The sequence below is a fragment of the Pseudophryne corroboree genome, unplaced genomic scaffold, assembly GCF_028390025.1.
Source record: "Pseudophryne corroboree isolate aPseCor3 unplaced genomic scaffold, aPseCor3.hap2 scaffold_783, whole genome shotgun sequence".
NCBI classification, from domain to species: domain Eukaryota; kingdom Metazoa; phylum Chordata; class Amphibia; order Anura; family Myobatrachidae; genus Pseudophryne; species Pseudophryne corroboree.
The window spans coordinates 169,387-189,837 of NW_026970362.1; the positions used below are offsets into that span (position 1 = coordinate 169,387).

At 53.5% G+C, this 20,451-nt stretch overlaps 1 protein-coding gene across 1 annotated transcript in view; it reads left to right on the plus strand.

Annotated features, from left to right (window-relative positions):
* Window positions 1-2,402: 2,402 nt before the first annotated feature.
* Window positions 2,403-20,451, plus strand: part of GON4L (gon-4 like) — a 90,210-nt gene continuing 72,161 nt past the window's right edge. The window contains exon 1 of the mRNA XM_063954893.1: window positions 2,403-2,560. Within this exon, the coding sequence (XP_063810963.1) occupies window positions 2,478-2,560 (83 nt within the window). The 5' untranslated portion in view covers window positions 2,403-2,477. The remainder of the gene's footprint in view (window positions 2,561-20,451) is intronic.

The following is a 20,451-nucleotide window of genomic DNA, read 5'->3' on the forward strand; positions in this document are numbered from 1 at the left end:
GTTGAGGGAGGTTTGGGGTGTATGGGAGGTGTGGGGGAGGTGTATGAGAAATGGGGGGGGGTGAGGGAGGGGTGGGGTGTGAGGGAGGTGTATGGGAGGGGTGTGGGGTGTGAGGGAGGTGTGCGGGGTGGGAGGGAGGTGTATAGGACATGTGTGAGGGAGGTACGGGGTGTAAGGGAGGTGTGCGGGTGTGAGGGAGGGAGGTGTGTGGTAGGTGAGAGATGTATGGGAGGTGTGATGGAGGTGTATGGGACGTGTGAGGGAGGTGTGTAGGGTGTGAGGGAGATAGGTGTGTGGTAGGTGAGAGGTGTATGGGAGGTGTGATGGAGGTGTATGGGACATGTGTGAGGGAGGTATGCGGGGTGTGAGGGAGGTAGGTGAGAGGTGTGATGGAAGTGTATGGGAGGCGTGATGGAGGTGTATGGGAGGTGTGGGGTGTGAGGGAGGTAGGTGCGAGGTGTGATGGAGGTGTATGGGAGGTGTGATGGAGGGAGGTGTATGGGAGGTGTGAGGGAGGTAGGTGTGATGGAGGTGGATGGGAGGTGCGAGGTGTGATGGAGGTGTATGGGAGGTGTGGGGTGTGAGGGAGGGAGGTGTATGGGAGGTGTGATGGGGGTGTGAGGGAGGGAGGTGTATGGGAGGTGCGGGGTTGGGAGGTGCGGGGGGGGGGGGGGGGGTTGAGGGAGGTGTGGGGTGTGAGGGAGGTGCGGGGGAGGTGTCATGGAGGTGTATGAGAAATGGGGGTGTGTGAGGGAGGTGTATGGGAGGTGCGGGGGAGGTGTATGGGAGGGGTGGGGTGTGGGGGAGGTGTGCGGGGTGGGAGGGAGGTGTATGGGACATGTGTGAGGGAGGTACGGGGTGTAAGGGAGGTGTGAGGGAGGGAGGTGTGTGGTAGGTGAGAGATGTATGGGAGGTGTGATGGAGGTGTATGGGACATGTGTGAGGGAGGTGTGTAGGGTGTGAGGGAGATAGGTGTGTGGTAGGTGTGATGGAGGTGTATGGGACATGTGTGAGGGAGGTATGCGGGGTGTGAGGGAGGTAGGTGAGAGGTGTGATGGAAGTGTATGGGAGGTGTGATGGAGGTGTGATGGAGGTGTGTGGGGTGGGAGGGAGGTAGGTGTGTGGTAGGTGAGAGGTGTGATGGAGGTGTATGGGACATGTGTGAGGGAGGTAGGTGAGAGGTGTGATGGAGGTGTATGGGACATGTGTGAGGGAGGTAGGTGAGAGGTGTGATGGAGGTGTATGGGACATGTGTGAGGGAGGTAGGTGAGAGGTGTATGGGACATGTGTGAGGGAGGTGTACAGGGTGTGAGGGAGGTAGGTGGGAGGTGTATGTGACATGTGTGAGGGAGGTAGGTGTGTGGTAGGTGAGAGGTGTATGGGGTGGGAGGTAGGTAGGTGTGTGGTAGGTGAGAGGTGTGATGGAGGTGTATGGGACATGTGTGAGGGAGGTAGGTGTGTGGTAGGTGAGAGGTGTGAGGGAGGTGTGTGGAGTGGGAGGGAGGTAGGTGTGTGGTAGGTGAGAGGTGTTATGGAGGTGTATGGGACATGTGTGAGGGAGGTAGGTGCGAGGTGTGATGGAGGTGTATGGGGGGTGTGAGGGAGGGAGGTGTGATGGAGGTGTGGGGTGTGAGGGAGGGAGGGAGGTGTATGGGAGGTGCGGGGTGTGAGGGAGGGAGGTGTATGGGAGGTGTGAGGGAGGGAGGTGTATGGGAGGTGCGGGAAGTGAGGGAGGTGTATGGGAGGTGTGGGGTGTGATGGAGGTGTATGGGAGGTGCGGGGTGTGATGGAGGTGTATGGGAGGTGTGATGGAGGTGTGGGGTGTGAGGGTGATGTATGGGAGGTGCGGGTTGTATGGGAGGTGTGGGTTGTATGGGAGGTGCGGGATGTATGGGAGGTGCGGGGTGTGATGAAGGTGTATGGGAGGTGTGGGGTGTCAGGGAGATGTATGGGAGGTGTGGGTTGTATGGGAGGTGCGGGGTGTATGGGAGGTGTGGGGTGTGAGGGAGGTGTATGGGAGGTGCGGGGGATGTGGGGGGGGGGAGGTGTATGAGAGGTGGGGGGGAGTGAGGGAGGTGTATGGGAGGGGTGTGAGGGAGGTGTATGGGAGGGGAGGGGTGTGAGGGAGATGTATGGGAGGTGTGGGGTGTGATGGAGGTGTATGGGAGGTGCGGGGTGTGATGGAGGTGTGGGGTGTGAGGGAGATGTATGGGAGGTGCGGGATGTATGGGAGGTGCGGGGTGTGATGAAGGTGTATGGGAGGTGTGATGGAGGTGTGGGGTGTCAGGGAGATGTATGGGAGGTGTGGGTTGTATGGGAGGTGCGGGGTGTATGGGAGGTGCGGGGTGTTGGTACATTGTGTGGTGTAGATCTTATAGGCAGTAATTATCTCTTTAGCTTTCCCCCCCCCAACAGTTAAGAAAACGACCAACCTGCCCTCACACATTGCCTGGATCCTGGCCACTCGCCCAATCTTCATGTACCCGGAGCTGCTGCCCACTTGTGCCATGAAAGCTAGAGGACCCCGGGACAGAGTCTTCTTCACTAAGGCGGAGGACAAGTGAGTGATATTCCCGGCATGTTCCGTAATATATACCGTCCCCCAACGTGCAGTGTCAGAGCCATATCCCCCCACACTGATACTGACACCGCCTGCTGCGTTATATATACCTTCACCCAACGTGCAGTGTCACAGCCATATCCCCCCGCACTGATACTGACACTGCCTGCTCCGTAATATATACCTTCACCCAACGTGCAGTGTCACAGCCATATCCCCCCGCACTGATACTGACACTGCCTGCTCCGTAATATATACCTTCACCCAACGTGCAGTGTCACAGCCATATCCCCCCGCACTGATACTGACACTGCCTGCTCCGTAATATATACCGTCACCCAACGTGCAGTGTCAGAGCCATATCCCTCCCCACACTGATACTGACACCACCTGCTCCGTTATATATACCGTCACCCAACGTGCAGTGTCAGAGCCATATCCCTCCCCGCACTGATACTGACACCGCCTGCTCCGTTATATATATACCGTCCCCCAACGTGCAGTGTCACAGCCATATCCCCCCGCACTGATACTGACACCGCCTGCTCCGTAATATATACCTTCACCCAACGTGCAGTGTCACAGCCATATCCCCCCGCACTGATACTGACACTGCCTGCTCCGTAATATATACCTTCACGCAACGTGCAGTGTCACAGCCATATCCCCCCGCACTGATACTGACACCGCCTGCTCCGTAATATATACCTTCACCCAACGTGCAGTGTCACAGCCATATCCCCCCGCACTGATACTGACACTGCCTGCTCCGTAATATATACCGTCACCCAACGTGCAGTGTCAGAGCCATATCCCTCCCCACACTGATACTGACACCGCCTGCTCCGTAATATATACCGTCACCCAACGTGCAGTGTCAGAGCCATATCCCTCCCCGCACTGATACTGACACCGCCTGCTCCGTTATATATACCGTCACCCAACGTGCAGTGTCAGAGCCATATCCCCCCGCACTGATACTGACACCGCCTGCTCCGTAATATATACCTTCACCCAACGTGCAGTGTCACAGCCATATCCCCCCGCACTGATACTGACACCGCCTGCTCCGTAATATATACCTTCACCCAACGTGCAGTGTCACAGCCATATCCCCCCGCACTGATACTGACACTGCCTGCTCCGTAATATATACCTTCACCCAACGTGCAGTGTCACAGCCATATCCCCCCGCACTGATACTGACACTGCCTGCTCCGTAATATATACCTTCACGCAACGTGCAGTGTCAGAGCCATATCCCCCCCCGCACTGATACTGACACTGCCTGCTCCGTAATATATACCTTCACGCAACGTGCAGTGTCAGAGCCATATCCCTCCCCGCACTGATACTGACACCGCCTGCTCCGTTATATATATACCGTCCCCCAACGTGCAGTGTCAGAGCCATATCCCTCCCCGCACTGATACTGACACCGCCTGCTCCGTTATATATATACCGTCCCCCAACGTGCAGTGTCACAGCCATATCCCTCCGCACTGATACTGACACCGCCTGCTCCGTAATATATACCTTCACGCAACGTGCAGTGTCACAGCCATATCCCCCCGCACTGATACTGACACTGCCTGCTCCGTAATATATACCGTCACCCAACGTGCAGTGTCAGAGCCATATCCCTCCCCGCACTGATACTGACACCGCCTGCTCCGTAATATATACCGTCACCCAACGTGCAGTGTCAGAGCCATATCCCCCCGCACTGATACTGACACTGCCTGCTCCGTTATATATACCGTCCCCCAACGTGCAGTGTCACAGCCATATCCCTCCCCACACTGATACTGACACCGCCTGCTTCGTAATATATACCTTCACCCAACGTGCAGTGTCACAGCCATATCCCCCCGCACTGATACTGACACTGCCTGCTCCGTAATATATACCTTCACGCAACGTGCAGTGTCACAGCCATATCCCCCCGCACTGATACTGACACCGCCTGCTCCGTAATATATACCTTCACGCAACGTGCAGTGTCACAGCCATATCCCTCCGCACTGATACTGACACCGCCTGCTCCGTAATATATACCTTCACGCAACGTGCAGTGTCAGAGCCATATCCCTCCCCACACTGATACTGACACCACCTGCTCCGTAATATATACCTTCACGCAACGTGCAGTGTCACAGCCATATCCCCCCGCACTGATACTGACACCGCCTGCTCCGTAATATATACCGTCACCCAACGTGCAGTGTCAGAGCCATATCCCTCCCCACACTGATACTGACACCACCTGCTCCGTAATATATACCTTCACCCAACGTGCAGTGTCAGAGCCATATCCCTCCCCCCGCACTGATACTGACACCGCCTGCTCCGTAATATATACCTTCACCCAACGTGCAGTGTCACAGCCATATCCCCCCGCACTGATACTGACACCGCCTGCTGCGTAATATATACCTTCACCCAACGTTCAGTGTCAGAGCCATATCCCTCCCCCCGCACTGATACTGACACCGCCTGCTCCGTAATATATACCTTCACCCAACGTGCAGTGTCAGAGCCATATCCATCCCCACACTGATACTGACACCACCTGCTCCGTAATATATACCTTCACGCAACGTGCAGTGTCAGAGCCATATCCCTCCGCACTGATACTGACACCACCTGCTCCGTAATATATACCTTCACCCAACGTGCAGTGTCAGAGCCATATCCCTCCCCGCACTGATACTGACACCGCCTGCTGCGTTATATATATACCGTCCCCCAACGTGCAGTGTCACAGCCATATCCCCCCGCACTGATACTGACACCGCCTGCTGCGTAATATATACCTTCACCCAACGTGCAGTGTCACAGCCATATCCCCCCGCACTGATACTGACACCGCCTGCTCCGTAATATATACCTTCACCCAACATGCAGTGTCAGAGCCATATCCCTCCCCACACTGATACTGACACCACCTGCTCCGTAATATATACCTTCACGCAACGTGCAGTGTCAGAGCCATATCCCTCCGCACTGATACTGACACCACCTGCTCCGTAATATATACCTTCACCCAACGTGCAGTGTCAGAGCCATATCCCTCCCCGCACTGATACTGACACCGCCTGCTGCGTTATATATATACCGTCCCCCAACGTGCAGTGTTACAGCCATATCCCCCCGCACTGATACTGACACCGCCTGCTCCGTAATATATACCGTCACCCAACGTGCAGTGTCACAGCCATATCCCTCCCCACACTGATACTGACACTGCCTGCTCCGTAATATATACCGTCACCCAACGTGCAGTGTCAGAGCCATATCCCTCCCCGCACTGATACTGACACCGCCTGCTGCGTAATATATACCGTCCCCCAACGTGCAGTGTCAGAGCCATATCCCTCCCCACACTGATACTGACACCGCCTGCTCCGTTATATATACCGTCACCCAACGTGCAGTGTCAGAGCCATATCCCCCCCGCACTGATACTGACACCGCCTGCTCCGTTATATATACCGTCACCCAACGTGCAGTGTCACAGCCATATCCCCCCGCACTGATACTGACACCGCCTGCTCCGTTATATATACCGTCCCCCAACGTGCAGTGTCACAGCCATATCCCCCCGCACTGATACTGACACCGCCTGCTCCGTTATATATACCTTCACCCAACGTGCAGTGTCACAGCCATATCCCCCACACTGATACTGACACCGCCTGCTCCGTTATATATACCGTCCCCCAACGTGCAGTGTCACAGCCATATCCCCCCCCGCACTGATACTGACACTGCCTGCTCCGTAATATATACCTTCACCCAACGTGCAGTGTCACAGCCATATCCCCCCCGCACTGATACTGACACCGCCTGCTCCGTTATATATACCGTCCCCCAACGTGCAGTGTCACAGCCATATCCCCCCACACTGATACTGACACCGCCTGCTCCGTTATATATACCGTCACCCAACGTGCAGTGTCAGAGCCATATCCCTCCCCGCACTGATACTGACACCGCCTGCTCCGTTATATATACCGTCCCCCAACGTGCAGTGTCACAGCCATATCCCCCCACACTGATACTGACACCGCCTGCTCCGTAATATATACCGTCACCCAACGTGCAGTGTCACAGCCATATCCCTCCCCGCACTGATACTGACACCGCCTGCTCCGTAATATATACCGTCACCTAACGTGCAGTGTCACAGCCATATCCCTCCCCGCACTGATACTGACACCGCCTGCTCCGTAATATATACCTTCACCCAATGTGCAGTGTCACAGCCATATCCCCCCGCACTGATACTGACACTGCCTGCTCCGTTATATATACCGTCACCCAACGTGCAGTGTCACAGCCATATCCCCCCACACTGATACTGACACCGCCTGCTCCGTAATATATACCGTCACCCAACGTGCAGTGTCACAGCCATATCCCTCCCCCCGCACTGATACTGACACCGCCTGCTCCGTAATATATACCTTCACCCAACGTGCAGTGTCACAGCCATATCCCTCCCCCCGCACTGATACTGACACCACCTGCTCCGTTATATATACCGTCCCCCAACGTGCAGTGTCACAGCCATATCCCCCCACACTGATACTGACACCGCCTGCTCCGTTATATATACCGTCACCCAACGTGCAGTGTCAGAGCCATATCCCTCCCCGCACTGATACTGACACCGCCTGCTCCGTTATATATACCGTCCCCCAACGTGCAGTGTCACAGCCATATCCCCCCGCACTGATACTGACACCGCCTGCTCCGTTATATATACCGTCCCCCAACGTGCAGTGTCACAGCCATATCCCCCCACACTGATACTGACACCGCCTGCTCCGTTATATATACCGTCACCCAACGTGCAGTGTCAGAGCCATATCCCTCCCCACACTGATACTGACACCGCCTGCTCCGTAATATATACCGTCACCCAACGTGCAGTGTCACAGCCATATCCCTCCCCCCGCACTGATACTGACACCGCCTGCTCCGTAATATATACCTTCACCCAACGTGCAGTGTCACAGCCATATCCCTCCCCCCGCACTGATACTGACACCACCTGCTCCGTTATATATACCGTCCCCCAACGTGCAGTGTCACAGCCATATCCCCCCACACTGATACTGACACCGCCTGCTCCGTTATATATACCGTCACCCAACGTGCAGTGTCAGAGCCATATCCCTCCCCGCACTGATACTGACACCGCCTGCTCCGTTATATATACCGTCCCCCAACGTGCAGTGTCACAGCCATATCCCCCCGCACTGATACTGACACCGCCTGCTCCGTTATATATACCGTCCCCCAACGTGCAGTGTCACAGCCATATCCCCCCGCACTGATACTGACACCGCCTGCTCCGTTATATATACCTTCACCCAACGTGCAGTGTCACAGCCATATCCCTCCCCGCACTGATACTGACACCGCCTGCTCCGTTATATATACCATCACCCAATGTGCAGAGTCACAGCCATATCCCCCCACACTGATACTGACACCGCCTGCTCCGTTATATATACCGTCCCCCAACGTGCAGTGTCACAGCCATATCCCCCCCCGCACTGATACTGACACCGCCTACTCCGTTATATATACCGTCCCCCAACGTGCAGTGTCACAGCCATATCCCCCCACACTGATACTGACACCGCCTGCTCCGTTATATATACCGTCCCCCAACGTGCAGTGTCACAGCCATATCCCCCCACACTGATACTGACACCGCCTGCTCCGTTATATATACCGTCCCCCAACGTGCAGTGTCACAGCCATATCCCTCCCCGCACTGATACTGACACCGCCTGCTCCGTAATATATACCTTCACCCAACGTGCAGTGTCACAGCCATATCCCTCCCCGCACTGATACTGACACCGCCTGCTCCGTAATATATACCGTCACCCAACGTGCAGTGTCACAGCCATATCCCTCCCCGCACTGATACTGACACTGCCTGCTCCGTAATATATACCGTCACCCAACGTGCAGTGTCACAGCCATATCCCCCCGCACTGATACTGACACCGCCTGCTCCGTAATATATACCTTCACCCAACGTGCAGTGTCACAGCCATATCCCCCCGCACTGATACTGACACTGCCTGCTCCGTAATATATACCTTCACCCAACGTGCAGTGTCACAGCCATATCCCCCCCGCACTGATACTGACACCGCCTGCTCCGTAATATATACCTTCACCCAACGTGCAGTGTCACAGCCATATCCCTCCCCGCACTGATACTGACACCGCCTGCTCCGTAATATATACCTTCACCCAACGTGCAGTGTCACAGCCATATCCCCCCGCACTGATACTGACACCGCCTGCTCCGTAATATATACCTTCACCCAACGTGCAGTGTCACAGCCATATCCCCCCCCGCACTGATACTGACACCGCCTGCTCCGTAATATATACCTTCACCCAACGTGCAGTGTCACAGCCATATCCCCCCGCACTGATACTGACACTGCCTGCTCCGTTATATATACCGTCACCCAACGTGCAGTGTTACAGCCATATCCCTCCCCGCACTGATACTGACACCACCTGCTCCGTAATATATACCTTCACCCAACGTGCAGTGTCACAGCCATATCCCCCCGCACTGATACTGACACTGCCTGCTCCGTAATATATACCGTCACCCAACGTGCAGTGTCACAGCCATATCCCTCCCCGCACTGATACTGACACTGCCTGCTCCGTAATATATACCTTCACGCAACGTGCATTGTCACAGCCATTTCTTTTTCATCCACTAGGGGTCACTGGAGTACTCTTGGGATATGGACGGGCTTCCGTAGGAACACAGCACTGAATATTTAAATTTAGTAACACTCCACCCCTCCATATCCCTGAGCACTTACTCAGTGTTTTTTCTGTGCTGAACGTGGCAACACATGCTTAGCTGAAGTCACGGTTTTGTTGAAGAAACTTTTATTTATTTTTATTTTTATTTTTTCTACTGTTTGACCACATCCCTGTCCCCCTTCCAAAAGGCAGGGTCAGGGATAGTGCAGCTGCTGATTGCAGCACGGGCGTGTCGGGCCTCTCTGAAAGAGCTCCCTCACAGCCCTCACATCCTCCTGCACTGGCTGGCCGGCGCTTACTGAAAAGCCCCGTCGGAGCCTCCGCACGTCTGCAGGAGTGAGGTATGTGAAACGGGGCGGTCAGCTCCCGCTGCCGCCCCGACGTGTGGAGACATAGTGCTGGGTGACGGCAAGGAGCGGCTCTCCCCTCTCAGCCTCCGGCATCTTCCCGCTCAGGCGCCCGCCCATTCCACCCCGCTCAGGCGGCCGCACGTTCGTCCACAGACCTCCGTGCAGGCACCGCGGCTCTCTCCACTCAGGCGCCCGCACGTTCGTCACAGACCTCCGTGCAGGCGCAGCGGCTCTCCCCTCTCAGGCGCCCGCACGTTCGGCCACAGACCTCCGTGCAGGCGCAGCGGCTCTATCCACTCAGGCGCCCACACGTTCGGCCACAGACCTCCGTGCAGGCGCCGCGGCTCTCCCCGCTCAGGTACCCGCCCGTTAGGCCACAGCCTCCGGCCAGGCACCTCGGAACAGCAGCGCTACCTTGGTAGCTGACACGCTATATATAGGAGCCCACCGCTGGGACACACGTAGCGCTCTACGATACCCGCTGGGGGCCCACACGCTGCGCTGCCGCTGTAATAAGATAAACAGCCATTACAGGGGGGACATATCAGTGAAATACTGCAGCAGCAGAGGGATTGTTACAGTATAATCAGTGAATGCACTGTGATTATGTGTATAAGTATAGCAGGGCAGCCATTTTTAACAGCTTCCTGTGTCTTCCTCTGTGATTCCAGAACGTTCCTGTCCTACATCTCTTCTCCACCGGAGGCGCAGGGGTGTTCGTGGGAATTTGGGATCAAATTTCATAGTACTGGCCACGTGTATTGCACTGGGCCAGATATATATACAGAGCCACCTTATTGCTATTTTACTGAGTCGTGCAGGTGTCTGTGTTTTGTGTATTGTATTGTCTGTCGCCATAATGAGTAAGGCACCAGCAAAAACTAAAAAGCATATTTGCAAAGTATGTGGCAGTGTGTTACCGGTTGGATCTACCACATGTAACGTATGTTTTGTGGATTCCGTTCAGAATACCATTTCTGCTCCGGTTTTGCAACCAATTTCATCACCGGACCCTCCGTGGGGTATGTTAGTAAATGTACTGGAGAAATTTCAGACTGAAATGACCGCTGCTCGTCTGGAGCGAGAAACGCTAAGATCTGAGTCTAGGGTGAGACCGCCAGAACTACCGGAGGCGTCTCAGCCTTGCGTAGGGTCCAAATCCATTTTGGGCAAACGGGATAATTTTCATATGTCTTATGATTTTCCAGTGTCTGCTATGTTGCAGTCTGACGATTCCATCCCAGACCTCACGGAACACGATGAGGGGGAGGAGGGCGAAGTGGAGTCAGACGGCGAGGATGTTAACAGTTCCGGCATTGATGATCTCATCAGAGCGGTACGGCAGTCGCTAAGGTTTCCTGAAGCTGAGCAGCCTCTCACCAATGATCAGGTCATATTTACTAAACGACGGAAGACGCCAGTAAGTTTTCCTGTGTCGGATTCTCTAAATCAGATGTTAGTAGAATCCAGACAGAATCCAGATAAACGGTTTTCTATACCTCGCAGATTTAAGTCTAGTTATCCGTTTCCAGAATCGGTAACGGGTACATGGGAGAATCCACCAATAGTTGATTCTTCAGTGTCAAAGCTTACCAAGAAATGTATTGGTTCACCACGGTTGGATTGTCAATTTCAAGAAATCACATCTGATTCCGTCTCAACGCCTTCAGTTCCTAGGTATGATTCTCGATACGGTCAATCAAAGGATTTACCTACCACAACAGAAAGTACAAATGCTACGCCATCTAGTACAATTAGTACTCAAACCACGCACAGTGTCGGTACACTTGTGCATTCGCCTGTTAGGCACAATGGTGGCAGCTTTCGAGGCGCTTCAGTTCGGGAGATTTCACTCTCGTCCATTTCAGCTGAACGTGCTTGCCCAGTGGTCGGGCTCGCATCTGCAGATTCACCACAGAGTGAGGTTGTCACCAATAGCAAGAGTTTCTCTGCTATGGTGGCTCAAGGAACACAATTTAACCGCAGGAAGACGGTTCGGAGTTTGCAATTGGATAATTCTAACTACGGACGCCAGTCTCAGAGGTTGGGGAGCGGTAATTCAAAATTGTCAGCTCCAGGGTCTCTGGGCGGATCACGAAAAATTGCTGTCAATAAATGTTCTAGAACTCCGCACGATTTTCAATGCGCTACGACAAGCGGTGCACATGGTTCGCTCTCAGCCTGTCCAAGTGCAGTCGGACAATGCGACAGCGGTCGCATACATCAACAAACAAGGAGGAACGAGAAGCCGCATGGCAATGCGGGAAGTAGCTCGAATCCTCAATTGGGCAGAATACCACCAGGTGATATTGTCGGCCGTGTTCATTCCGGGAGTGGACAACTGGGAAGCGGATTATCTCAGTCGTCGGGATCTTCACCCAGGCGAATGGTCATTAAATCCAGAAGTGTTTCACATGTTGGTTCAGCGATGGGGTTATCCTCAGGTGGACCTGATGGCATCTCGACACAATCATCAAACGCCCCAGTATGTGTCCAGAACAAGAGATCCAAAGGCAGTCGCGGTGGATGCTCTCACTGTCGCGTGGCCGTACAGTCTGGTGTATCTGTTTCCACCGTTTCCGCTGCTCCCTCTGGTGCTAAAACGGATCAAAAGAGAGTCGCTCACAGTCATACTAGTGGCGCCTCATTGGCCTCGGAGAGCTTGGTTCTCGGATCTTCGAGGATTACTCGCAGACGATCCGTGGCCGCTCCCGATACGTCCAGACCTGTTACAACAGGGTCCTTTTCTTTACCCCGATTTAGCGCGGCTGCGTTTGACGGGGTGGCTGTTGAGACCGCCCTCTTAAAAAGAGAGGGCATTCCAGATTCAGTTATACCAACCATGTTACGAGCTAGGAAGCCGGTTACGGCAGCTCATTATTACAGAATATGGCGTGCCTATATAGGTTGGTGTGAAGCTCGGAAATTTCCGACATCAGCTTTCAAGTTATGCCGCCTTTTGTTGTTTCTACAATCAGGCTTAGATGGAGGTTTGCGTTTATCTACACTAAAGGTGCAGGTATCTGCTTTGTCAATTTACTTTCAAAGACGATTGGCTCTATTGCCGTCTATACGCACCTTTCTCCAAGGTGTAATCAGGGTACAGCCTCCTTTCATTCCACCTACAGCGCCATGGGACTTGAATCTGGTTTTGGAGTTCTTACAGTCTTCATATTTTGAACCCTTACAACAAGTAGATATAAAGTTTCTCACTTGGAAAACAATTTTTCTCTTAGCCTTAGCTTCGGCAAGGCGTGTTTCGGATTTGGGTGCCTTGTCATGCAAGCCACCGTATTTGGTGTTTCATGATGACAGAGCGGAACTTCGGACGAATCCCGCCTTCTTACCAAAGGTAGTGTCATCTTTTCACATCAATCAACCAATAGTAGTTCCTGTGTTGACAGCACAGTCTGGAACTCTGGATGTGGTTCGTGCGTTACGCGTTTATGTAACCCGAACGTCTTCAGTTCGTAAGACGGATACGTTATTTGTTCTCTATGATGCTGCCAAGATGGGTTGGCCAGCATCTAAACAAACTTTATCCAGATGGATAAAACTGACCATACGCCAGGCTTACCTTCATGCTAGGTTACAACCGCCTACGTCAGTAACCGCTCATTCCACACGTTCTGTGGGAACTTCATGGGCAGCTGGTCGTGGGGCTTCTGCGACGCAGCTTTGCCGGGCGGCTACATGGTCTTCAGTGCACACGTTTGTGCGCTTTTACAAGTTTGATACTTTTGCGGCATCAGCATCTAGCTTTGGCCGCCTAGTGTTACAAGTGCCAAACTGCTCTCCCGCCCACGGGGGAAGCTTTGGTACGTCCCAAGAGTACTCCAGTGACCCCTAGTGGATGAAAAAGAAAGTAGGATTTTGGTACTTACCAGGTAAATCCTTTTCTTTGAATCCATAGGGGTCACTGGACGCCCACCTAGAGCAGTTTACTTACTTGGGGTTAGTTCTGAGGATCTTATGGTAACACATTTTCACCGACTGGTTCAAGTTACAAGTGCTGGTTAGGGTGTCAACTGTTAGTTGTCAGTAACGTTATGTGTTAACTTCGTTATTGTCAGTTATGTTATATGTAATACTCCATTATTAACCTCTCTTAATTCCTGTTCGGCTCAGTAAAAAACACTGAGTAAGTGCTCAGGGATATGGAGGGGTGGAGTGTTACTAATTTAAATATTCAGTGCTGTGTTCCTACGGAAGCCCGTCCATATCCCAAGAGTACTCCAGTGCCCCCTATGGATTCAAAGAAAAGGATTTACCTGGTAAGTACCAAAATCCTACTATCCCTCCCCACACTGATACTGACACCGCCTGCTCCGTAATATATACCTTCACGCAACGTGCAGTGTCACAGCCATATCCCTCCCCGCACTGATACTGACACCGCCTGCTCCGTAATATATACCTTCACCCAACGTGCAGTGTCAGAGCCATATCCCTCCCCGCACTGATACTGACACCGCCTGCTCCGTAATATATACCTTCACCCAACGTGCAGTGTCAGAGCCATATCCCCCCCGCACTGATACTGACACGCCTGCTCCGTTATATATACCGTCACCCAACGTGCAGTGTCAGAGCCATATCCCCCCCGCACTGATACTGACACCGCCTGCTCCGTAATATATACCGTCACCCAACGTGCAGTGTCACAGCCATATCCCTCCCCGCACTGATACTGACACCGCCTGCTCCGTAATATATACCTTCACCCAACGTGCAGTGTCAGAGCCATATCCCTCCCCGCACTGATACTGACACCGCCTGCTCCGTTATATATATACCTTCACCCAACGTGCAGTGTCACAGCCATATCCCCCCGCACTGATACTGACACCACCTGCTCCGTAATATATACCTTCACCCAACGTGCAGTGTCACAGCCATATCCCTCCCCGCACTGATACTGACACCGCCTGCTCCGTAATATATACCTTCACGCAACGTGCAGTGTCACAGCCATATCCCTCCCCACACTGATACTGACACCACCTGCTCCGTTATATATACCGTCACCCAACGTGCAGTGTCAGAGCCATATCCCTCCCCACACTGATACTGACACCGCCTGCTCCGTAATATATACCTTCACGCAACGTGCAGTGTCACAGCCATATCCCTCCCCACACTGATACTGACACCGCCTGCTCCGTAATATATACCTTCACCCAACGTGCAGTGTCAGAGCCATATCCCCCCCGCACTGATACTGACACCGCCTGCTCCGTTATATATACCGTCACCCAACGTGCAGTGTCAGAGCCATATCCCCCCCGCACTGATACTGACACCGCCTGCTCCGTAATATATACCGTCACCCAACGTGCAGTGTCACAGCCATATCCCTCCCCACACTGATACTGACACCGCCTGCTCCGTAATATATACCGTCACCCAACGTGCAGTGTCACAGCCATATCCCCCCGCACTGATACTGACACCGCCTGCTCCGTAATATATACCTTCACCCAACGTGCAGTGTCAGAGCCATATCCCTCCCCGCACTGATACTGACACCGCCTGCTCCGTTATATATATACCTTCACCCAACGTGCAGTGTCACAGCCATATCCCCCCGCACTGATACTGACACCACCTGCTCCGTTATATATATACCTTCACCCAACGTGCAGTGTCACAGCCATATCCCCCCACACTGATACTGACACCGCCTGCTCCGTAATATATACCTTCACCCAACGTGCAGTGTCACAGCCATATCCCTCCGCACTGATACTGACACCGCCTGCTGCGTAATATATACCTTCACCCAACGTGCAGTGTCACAGCCATATCCCCCCGCACTGATACTGACACCGCCTGCTCCGTAATATATACCTTCACCCAACGTGCAGTGTCACAGCCATATCCCTCCCCGCACTGATACTGACACCACCTGCTCCGTTATATATACCGTCACCTAACGTGCAGTGTCAGAGCCATATCCCCCCCGCACTGATACTGACACCGCCTGCTCCGTAATATATACCTTCACCCAACGTGCAGTGTCACAGCCATATCCCCCACACTGATACTGACACCGCCTGCTCCGTAATATATACCGTCACCCAACGTGCAGTGTCAGAGCCATATCCCTCCCCACACTGATACTGACACCGCCTGCTCCGTAATATATACCTTCACCCAACGTGCAGTGTCACAGCCATATCCCCCACACTGATACTGACACCGCCTGCTCCGTAATATATACCTTCACCCAACGTGCAGTGTCACAGCCATATCCCCCCGCACTGATACTGACACTGCCTGCTCCGTAATATATACCTTCACCCAACGTGCAGTGTCAGAGCCATATCCCCCCGCACTGATACTGACACCACCTGCTCCGTAATATATACCTTCACCCAACGTGCAGTGTCACAGCCATATCCCCCCGCACTGATACTGACACCGCCTGCTCCGTAATATATACCTTCACCCAACGTGCAGTGTCACAGCCATATCCCTCCCCGCACTGATACTGACACCGCCTGCTCCGTAATATATACCTTCACCCAACGTGCAGTGTCACAGCCATATCCCTCCCCGCACTGATACTGACACCGCCTGCTCCGTAATATATACCTTCACCCAACGTGCAGTGTCACAGCCATATCCCCCCCCCCGCACTGATACTGACACCGCCTGCTCCGTAATATATACCTTCACCCAACGTGCAGTGTCACAGCCATATCCCTCCCCCCGCACTGATACTGACACCACCTGCTCCGTAATATATACCTTCACCCAACGTGCAGTGTCACAGCCATATCCCCCCGCACTGATACTGACACCGCCTGCTCCGTAATATATACCTTCACCCAACGTGCAGTGTCACAGCCATATCCCTCCCCGCACTGATACTGACACCGCCTGCTCCGTAATATATACCTTCACCCAACGTGCAGTGTCACAGCCATATCCCTCCCCGCACTGATACTGACACCGCCTGCTCCGTAATATATACCTTCACCCAACGTGCAGTGTCACAGCCATATCCCCCCCCCGCACTGATACTGACACCGCCTGCTCCGTAATATATACCTTCACCCAACGTGCAGTGTCACAGCCATATCCCCCCCCCGCACTGATACTGACACCGCCTGCTCCGTAATATATACCTTCACCCAACGTGCAGTGTCACAGCCATATCCCTCCCCGCACTGATACTGACACCGCCTGCTCCGTAATATATACCTTCACCCAACGTGCAGTGTCACAGCCATATCCCTCCCCGCACTGATACTGACACTGCCTGCTCCGTTATATATACCGTCACCCAACGTGCAGTGTCACAGCCATATCCCTCCCCGCACTGATACTGACACTGCCTGCTCCGTTATATATACCGTCACCCAACGTGCAGTGTTACAGCCATATCCCCCCACACTGATACTGACACCGCCTGCTCCGTAATATATACCGTCACCTAACGTGCAGTGTCAGAGCCATATCCCTCCCCGCACTGATACTGACACCGCCTGCTCCGTAATATATACCTTCACCCAACGTGCAGTGTCACAGCCATATCCCCCCCGCACTGATACTGACACCGCCTGCTCCGTAATATATACCTTCACCCAACGTGCAGTGTCAGGGCCATATCCCTCCCCGCACTGATACTGACACCGCCTGCTCCGTTATATATACCTTCACCCAACGTGCAGTGTCAGAGCCATATCCCTCCCCGCACTGATACTGACACCACCTGCTCCGTTATATATACCGTCACCTAACGTGCAGTGTCACAGCCATATCCCTCCCCGCACTGATACTGACACCACCTGCTCCGTAATATATACCTTCACGCAACGTGCAGTGTCAGAGCCATATCCCTCCCCGCACTGATACTGACACTGCCTGCTCCGTAATATATACCTTCACCCAACGTGCAGTGTCACAGCCATATCCCTCCCCACACTGATACTGACACCGCCTGCTCCGTAATATATACCTTCACCCAACGTGCAGTGTCACAGCCATATCCCTCCCCGCACTGATACTGACACCACCTGCTCCGTAATATATACCGTCACCTAACGTGCAGTGTCACAGCCATATCCCCCCGCACTGATACTGACACTGCCTGCTCCGTAATATATACCTTCACGCAACGTGCAGTGTCACAGCCATATCCCCCCGCACTGATACTGACACTGCCTGCTCCGTAATATATACCTTCACGCAACGTGCAGTGTCACAGCCATATCCCCCCGCACTGATACTGACACCACCTGCTCCGTAATATATACCTTCACGCAACGTGCAGTGTCAGAGCCATATCCCTCCACACTGATACTGACACCGCCTGCTCCGTAATATATACCTTCACCCAACGTGCAGTGTCACAGCCATATCCCCCCCCGCACTGATACTGACACCGCCTGCTCCGTAATATATACCTTCACGCAACGTGCAGTGTCAGAGCCATATCCCTCCACACTGATACTGACACCGCCTGCTCCGTAATATATACCTTCACCCAACGTGCAGTGTCACAGCCATATCCCTCCCCGCACTGATACTGACACCACCTGCTCCGTAATATATACCTTCACGCAACGTGCAGTGTCAGAGCCATATCCCTCCCCGCACTGATACTGACACTGCCTGCTCCGTAATATATACCTTCACCCAACGTGCAGTGTCACAGCCATATCCCTCCCCACACTGATACTGACACCGCCTGCTCCGTAATATATACCTTCACCCAACGTGCAGTGTCACAGCCATATCCCTCCCCACACTGATACTGACACTGCCTGCTCCGTAATATATACCTTCACCCAACGTGCAGTGTCACAGCCATATCCCTCCCCACACTGATACTGACACCGCCTGCTCCGTAATATATACCTTCACCCAACGTGCAGTGTCAGAGCCATATCCCTCCCCGCACTGATACTGACACCACCTGCTCCGTAATATATACCGTCACCTAACGTGCAGTGTCACAGCCATATCCCCCCGCACTGATACTGACACTGCCTGCTCCGTAATATATACCTTCACGCAACGTGCAGTGTCACAGCCATATCCCCCCGCACTGATACTGACACTGCCTGCTCCGTAATATATACCTTCACGCAACGTGCAGTGTCAGAGCCATATCCCTCCACACTGATACTGACACCGCCTGCTCCGTAATATATACCTTCACCCAACGTGCAGTGTCACAGCCATATCCCCCCCCCGCACTGATACTGACACCGCCTGCTCCGTAATATATACCTTCACCCAACGTGCAGTGTCACAGCCATATCCCTCCCCGCACTGATACTGACACCACCTGCTCCGTAATATATACCTTCACGCAACGTGCAGTGTCACAGCCATATCCCTCCCCGCACTGATACTGACACCGCCTGCTCCGTTATATATACCTTCACCCAACGTGCAGTGTCACAGCCATATCCCCCCCCGCACTGATACTGACACCGCCTGCTCCGTAATATATACCTTCACCCAACGTGCAGTGTCAGAGCCATATCCCTCCCCGCACTGATACTGACACCGCCTGCTCCGTTATATATACCTTCACCCAACGTGCAGTGTCAGAGCCATATCCCCCCGCACTGATACTGACACCACCTGCTCCGTAATATATACCGTCACCCAACGTGCAGTGTCAGAGCCATATCCCTCCCCCCGCACTGATACTGACACCGCCTGCTCCGTAATATATACCGTCCCCCAACGTGCAGTGTCAGAGCCATATCCCTCCCCCCGCACTGATACTGACACCGCCTGCTCCGTAATATATACCTTCACCCAACGTGCAGTGTCAGAGCCATATCCCTCCCCGCACTGATACTGACACCACCTGCTCCGTAATATATACCTTCACCCAACGTGCAGTGTCACAGCCATATCCCCCCACACTGATACTGACACTGCCTGCTCCGTAATATATACCATCACCCAACGTGCAGTGTCAGAGCCATATCCCCCCCGCACTGATACTGACACCGCCTGCTCCGTAATATATACCTTCACCCAACGTGCAGTGTCAGAGCCATATCCCCCCCGCACTGATACTGACACCGCCTGCTCCGTAATATATACCATCACCCAACGTGCAGTGTCACAGCCATATCCCCCCGCACTGATACTGACACCGCCTGCTCCGTAATATATACCGTCACCCAACGTGCAGTGTCACAGCCATATCCCCCCACACTGATACTGACACCGCCTGCTCCGTAATATATACCGTCACCCAACGTGCAGTGTCACAGCCATATCCCCCCCGCACTGATACTGACACCGCCTGCTCCGTAATATATACCATCACCCAACGTGCAGTGTCAGAGCCATATCCCCCCCGCACTGATACTGACACCGCCTGCTCCGTAATATATACCTTCACCCAACGTGCAGTGTCACAGCCATATCCCTCCCCGCACTGATACTGACACCGCCTGCTCCGTAATATATACCTTCACCCAACGTGCAGTGTCACAGCCATATCCCCCCGCACTGATACTGACACCGCCTGCTGCGTAATATATACCTTCACCCAACGTGCAGTGTCAGAGCCATATCCCTCCCCGCACTGATACTGACACCACCTGCTCCGTTATATATACCTTCACCCAACGTTCAGTGTCAGAGCCATATCCCTCCCCGCACTGATACTGACACCGCCTGCTGCGTAATATATACCTTCACCCAACGTGCAGTGTCAGAGCCATATCCCTCCCCGCA